The sequence below is a fragment of the Anopheles darlingi genome, chromosome 3 (assembly GCF_943734745.1).
Source record: "Anopheles darlingi chromosome 3, idAnoDarlMG_H_01, whole genome shotgun sequence".
Taxonomy (NCBI): Eukaryota; Metazoa; Arthropoda; class Insecta; order Diptera; family Culicidae; genus Anopheles; species Anopheles darlingi.
This window is the reverse complement of record NC_064875.1, coordinates 53,850,412-53,856,722: the sequence shown is the minus strand read 5'-3', so window position 1 is coordinate 53,856,722 and position 6,311 is coordinate 53,850,412. Positions and strand designations below refer to the sequence as shown.

Below are 6,311 nucleotides of genomic sequence, written 5' to 3'. Positions count from 1 at the left end.
GGCCCCGGGACCCTAATGCAGTTTGATCCCGGTGAACTCGCGGAACAGAGGAACCCCGCCGCAAATTGCTTGCTCCTCAAACAGTGTTTAATGATTTCATTGTGTCCTTTATCGGAGTGTACGCGCCATGGTGCGGCCACCGGTCAGCACATCTTCATCTCGAAGTCGATTCGAGCGACGCACACCCTGCATTACGGTCCAGCCGGCAATAAAAAGGAAGGCCACGGGCAGACAATAAGCTCGCTTCGGTGCCCCTTGACCTACTGCTCATCGCGAAGTACTCATCTTCCCCGCCGCACACACACACACACACACACACACATCCATCTAAAACGTTCCGTTTTCCTTTTGTCTTTTCTCCCGATTTCTGGCCAGGATTCGGATAACCGGCAACAGCAGCAGCAACAGCAGCAGCAGCAGCACCATCGATGAGCAGACGCTAATGAGCGCGGTTCGAAGCAGATCATTCGGCAGCACATGAATGCACGCACCAAACGCCCGATCAACCATTACGGACCACGGGCGACGGATTGCGACCGACCACCGACCGGTCACCGGCAACGGCAGCAACAATGGTACAACCCCCGGCACTGGCGGACTGCCGATTGACGTGACGATGCCACTGGTACCGGTGGCTACGATGAAGATTGTGCCCCGGAGTAGCAGCACCAGCAGCACCGGCAGAAGGCGCAGGCGGTCCGGCACGACCGTCTCGACCAGACCGTCCGTTCCCGTTGGACGTGATAATTATGATGCGCGACCCATGGGTATGGCCGTTGGGCACCTGCTGCCGCTGCTACCACGACTGATGGCGCTGCTGGTGATGGCGTTGATGGCGATGGCGGTGCTGACCGTTGGCCAGACGCAGGCAACGGCCGTACCCGCCAGGGGGCACCCGCTGGGACTGGGCGACTACGCGAACCGGGGCCATCCACTGTACAAACGGATGAACCATCCGTTGGCGACCGACTCGAACAGGATCTCGAACCTGACGCGTCTGCACCGGGGCGATCTGTTCTATACATTTGGTAAGTTCCCTGGCGAGGAGACTCGCGTCTGTGACAGTTGTGTGCCTGGCGTGGCGTGTGACGATCCGAACGGCACGCGATCTACGAGCGAGCGAACGAGCGAACGAGATTGATCGTATCGGCGTATCACGTCACGCAAAGCACGCGCCGTTTCGTGTCAGCACTGGCCGTTTAGCGTAATATCCGTTCTAGTTCGTGGTCGCGGGAGGTCCCCAAGTCGCTGCATTCCTGAGTGCGGTCCGTGGTGCGTGATCTGGTCATGGGTTGCGTGCCGTAAAGGCCTTAGCAATGCCACGAAATGTCAATTGATTCATCTTGGAGCTAAAAAGAACGGAGAATTTAGCTAGATTAGATTGCCTTTTTAGAGAATGTTCTGCGGCGCTTCTAATGTCTGTATTCGGTGGCATGGTGGAGCCTCCTGATCTCCATCTTTTGGCATTTCGTCAATCAATCCATCAATCCAGTCGCGTCACTTCGCTTTGCGGCCTCCTCCTTTCCACCGGATCGAATGCTAATTTGAAGAAGTCAGTGTCATCCGCTAACCGGGCTCTCTTCCTCTCTTTTTCTCTCTCTCTCTCTCTCTCTCTGCTTCCAGAACCAGAAAAATGTGATATGGATACCTGCGTGGGACTGTCGAGCGGTACGGCGGAACTAGCGATCGGTGGCGACCGGGACCGTGACGGTGGCGGTTCCACCATCCCGAACGGTCACGGTGGTCATGGTGGGCCTGGAAGTATGGAGCAGATCAGGGAAATCGGTAAGTATCGGTCCAAGTCCCGGTGTATCTGTGTCTGTGTGTCTGTGGAAATTACAGTTTCATTAGCACAATACCAGATCCGTCACCAGGTCGGATCTGGTCCGTTAGCCGACCATTCGCGTGTGTTTGCTTGTTTACCATTTCGATTCGGATTTGCAACACCCCAAAAAAGCTGACACCAACACCTTTCTTTTTTGTCGCTGACTGTTCCCATCATTCCATTCCAGATATGTCATCGGATGCGGGCATCGAGTGCCGGTGCCAGTGTTTGCCGCATCTCAGCACGTACCGGGAGGATTTAAGCATTTGCGTCGATGACATTCGAGGTAGGTCATGGATGCAGACGGCGACTGTCGGCGGCGATGATGATGATGATCATCATCAGCGCAGCGCATCATTATTATTTCCCTACCCGACAGTAAAACGAATCTAATGCGGAAAAAGCATAATTATATTTAATGCGGAAAAAGCAGCATAATGTATTCTGAACCATAGTGGACTGCGCCATGGTGTTGCTGCTGCTGCTGCTGCTGCTGCACCGTTCATGTCTAATTGTTAACGATCGCTTTCTGTGATCATTCTGTGTAAATGGTTGGTGTTGGTGGTTGGCTAGAGCATGAGCCGCGTACGTACAAAAGGTTGCTGAAGCTGAAAACATTGGAAAAGCTGCACTCAAAGCCAGCGCCGCCAGCGATCGCAATCGCATTGTTGTGCTGCTGCTGCTGGTGCTGCTGCAGAAAATTGAAATCAACTCTCCCCCCGGTCCTTCGCTGCTCAGCAGAGTCGAGCAAAATCAATTACAACCGGCAGATGATGGTAGTGCCGGTCCTGCTCGTGGCATTCGCGGTGAAATGGTGTCGTTGTTGCAGCGCCAGTCTGGCCAGAAAAGCACTAGCCAGTCAGCCAGCCAGCCAGCTAGCCAGCTGGCGGTCAGCTCGGCGTAGAATGAACGATCATAAAAGTGGAATGCGATTCGACGAACCGGCGGCGGCTGTGCATGCTGCGTGATTAGGTTGCATGTTGCCTACTCCAGTGGCCCATAGCGCATCACATTACGGCACGCGATCACGAGGTCTGCACTCGAGCAGCAGCCACAGCAGCAGCAGCAGCAGCAGCAGCAGCAGCACAACTGAACCCCCATAAGGCACCCCCGTATTGCGCTGGATGCGCTACCGTACGGGAAGGTGATGAACTAGGTGCCAAGTAGTCGAGTCGGCGAGAATCCGAGCCACCCTCCCAAGTATCAGCCACCTCTCATCGGGCGGGTAATTTATTTCCAATTTGCGCCCACTAATTGAGGGCGTGGTGTGCTCGATCACCGATCAATGCGGGGCTGTTGAAGATCCTTCTTCGCGCTGGAGAAGAGGATCGATTGAAGAAAAAAAAACGGATCGATATTGCCGGGGGAAATGGTTTTTACAGGAGTGCTCTCCCGGCCATTAAAGCCAATCATCATTTGATGAAATCAACAGTTCCTTGCACAAATCTTTGCTCCTTACAGGCCTCATCCACGATCGACAATCGTTCGCTTCCCACATAGCAGTGAGAAGACTTCTCACTATAGAAAAATCGATCCGAGATCGAGCCGCCAACGGAACGATACATACATTTGGCAAATATGTTGGCGGCCCGATTTCGTCCACTAGGGCCGGAACAAAATCGTCTCGATTTCAACCAATCAAACGTGACCCTTTCTCTCGCTCTCTCCTCTAGTCCCCTTTCTTTCTTTCCTATACTCTTTCCCTACCCAAAATGAAGTACGCTTTGATTGGTCCGTAAGCCATCGCGCAATGGCGGTGGCGTTTATTTTTCCTAATTGTTTTGAACCCACCCCGTGACGCCATAACACTTTGGTGATGACGTCGTCATGGTGTGACGTCGTCATGATGTGATGTTCGCCGTTCGTGCTGTTGGTGTTGGTGGCGTCGTCTACGTTGGTTTGGTGGCGTCGCTGTGCTGGCGTCGCTGTGGCGGCGTGATCCGGGCTTCATACAAGAACGTTCCTGTTTGCGCTGATGATCGCTGTAGACTGCACCGCGTACACCGATCGTTGGCGCGGTTTCTTCCATCGATGCACAATGCTCGGGCACATGTCGGAGAGAAAGAAAACATCAGAATATTAGATCACTTACGGGGCAACGTAATGTTGTTTTAACTTACCTTGCGGATTGCAGTCAACACCTAGAGTATCACAATCACTTTGTATCTATATTTGTTAACTTTTCTAACACTTAGCCGCACTTGCACTGCACCGTCAGCGGAACGCGTGCTTCCCGGGACTTAGAAAAATTTCGACTGCTGCGATCGGGACTTTGCCGAATTTCGATCGGGGTTGCTCCGTTTCGTTTTTCTGTTCCCTTCTCTTTCGCGCTGCCGCTCGAATCGCCCCTCGACTCTTGCGCCCTTCCCACCCCTCGTAATCGAAACCCACAAGCTCGCGTTCGTTTTCGTTCGCCCTTCTTCTCTTCCCATTCCGCCCTTCCCCCTCCGCAGCCGCGTCCCACAAGCTCGCGCGCGAAACCTCCTCCTCCTCTGGGTTTCTTCCGCTCTTTCCCCCGCTGCCTACGAGCGGTTCCATAGTGAACGTCGCATTTGCCCCTTCCTCGACCCCGTCGCAGGCCGCGGGGGTTTCGTTTTCAACCTCCTCAGCCTTCCTCTCGCTGCGTCGCAGGCAGAGGGGTCTACAAAATGCACACTGGGTTAAAGTGGCCTTAAAATTGTCTTAACATTTTTAAAATTAAAATTAAATTATATCTTGAAGATTTTCATCAAGACTGACGTCTAATATTGATGCACCTGTGGCCCTGATTATATTGAATATTTATCATTATATCAATGCTGCCTACAGACGATAAACAATGCTCGCGAACAATGCTGCAATCTGCGACTTCGCGCAAACAGCAAGCAACGAACCCGTGCGTCACCAGCTGCCTTCAAAAGAAAGGAGCGCGCATTTACCGCTTAACTGGCGCCATTACGCGCAGACAATGGCGCTGTTTGTTGTTTGCGCTCGAGCCCACCCCCCGGGTAGGTTCTTTCTCCTTCGCGCCGAGCTGGGTTTCGGTCGATCACGGATCGTTAAGCGTGCCGGATTATCGACACTTCGCCACGGGACGCTGGCAGCTGTCCGGGCACGGCGACCGCGCAGCAAAATCTGAAGCCAAAGGTAGCCCGAAAAAACCGCAAACCACCATCTGGAGCGATGACGACGACGACGGACGGAACGGATCGGCCGTACCGTACCGGAATGAAATGCTTAAATAGCATTAATTACCACATTTGGGACGGTTTTATGGGCCCCTTCCTCCTCTCGGGAAACGAAAGATTTGCTTAATCCATAAAGAGCCAAGAGGGGGAGGGCCACTTAGATCACCGAACCGGAAACAGATAGCCGCTCGTTCGGCATTCCAGAACAGCTGCCCAGACCGTAGAACTGGCTTGGCATCTTCAACAGTGGCCTTCCGGGGCCAACTGTATTTTCGAGGTGGGACGGATGGGTTTTAATTTCCCCTTTTACGCCGCCTGCTGTATTGTCCGTGCTAATCCGCGCGCGCGCGCGCCTCGCAACAATCGGAGTGAAGGGTAATGTTGCATGAGCCGTTTCAGCTCCAAAAAATGAAACAGGATAAACAGCACACTACCGAGCACACTACCGCCGCACACACGGGTTCTCACTTTTGCGCCAATGTTCCTCCTTAAATCCGGAATCATAATAATGGCAAAGGTAGAGAGGCACTTAATTAATGGACCGAGGATGGGATGGTTTTACTGTTAGCCACAAGTTTGGCCTTTTCTGCCGGGCCTTTCCTTTACACGTGCGCTGCTTACGGTTCTGCAACGCGGATTTCGTTCGCGATCGCGAGAAGCGAACAATAAGAACACTGATTGCGTTAATTATGTTATCATTTTTATTACCCACCACCACCACTCGCGATCAAAGTGTACGCGCTCATCCTTCCCTTTCTCTTCAATTGAACACGGACAAGACTCAAGAAATCCATCGATGAGCCAGCCAGCCAGCCAGCTAGCGTGGGGAGCAATAAATTAATGATTTTTAGTTATCCGTTTGGTGCCCGTTAGGATTCGATCGCACCGCATCCGACGCTATATACGACGTTCTCACGCAGTACTTACGCCAGTGTACCCCCGCAGTACTGGTCCGACAATCTTAAATCCCATTCACGCTGACTAATGAGTCATAGGGTTTATGGTTGGAAAAACCAGCCCCAACCAGGGGGCTCCATCTCCGTATGTCTTCTCGAGCAAGCAAGCTCGTAAACTCCGAAACCTCCTTGTAATCTGCTGTACCGGTCTAGAGATCTCTCCCCCTCCTCCACAACAAGCCACTTAGAGTGACCGAGCGGTGAGGTTTTATAAATTTCCTCGCGTCACTTGTCCTGCGTTGGGCAAATTTATTAATTGAGATAATATACAGGCAGCACTCACACATCCTGGGCCTAAGCCTTCAGGGGCCCTGTGGAACCGAGTGTCCAAACGCCATCTACGATACGATAGAAGACGATGTG

General features: G+C 52.7%; 1 protein-coding gene across 1 annotated transcript in view; it reads left to right on the top strand.

The window, feature by feature from the left end:
- The first annotated feature begins 481 nt into the window (after positions 1–481).
- Positions 482–6,311, top strand: part of LOC125955601 (uncharacterized) — a 35,738-nt gene continuing 29,908 nt past the window's right edge. Inside the window, exons 1-3 of the mRNA XM_049686740.1 lie at positions 482–1,028; positions 1,624–1,785; positions 2,013–2,111. Coding sequence (XP_049542697.1) covers positions 482–1,028; positions 1,624–1,785; positions 2,013–2,111 — 808 coding nt within the window. The remainder of the gene's footprint in view (positions 1,029–1,623; positions 1,786–2,012; positions 2,112–6,311) is intronic.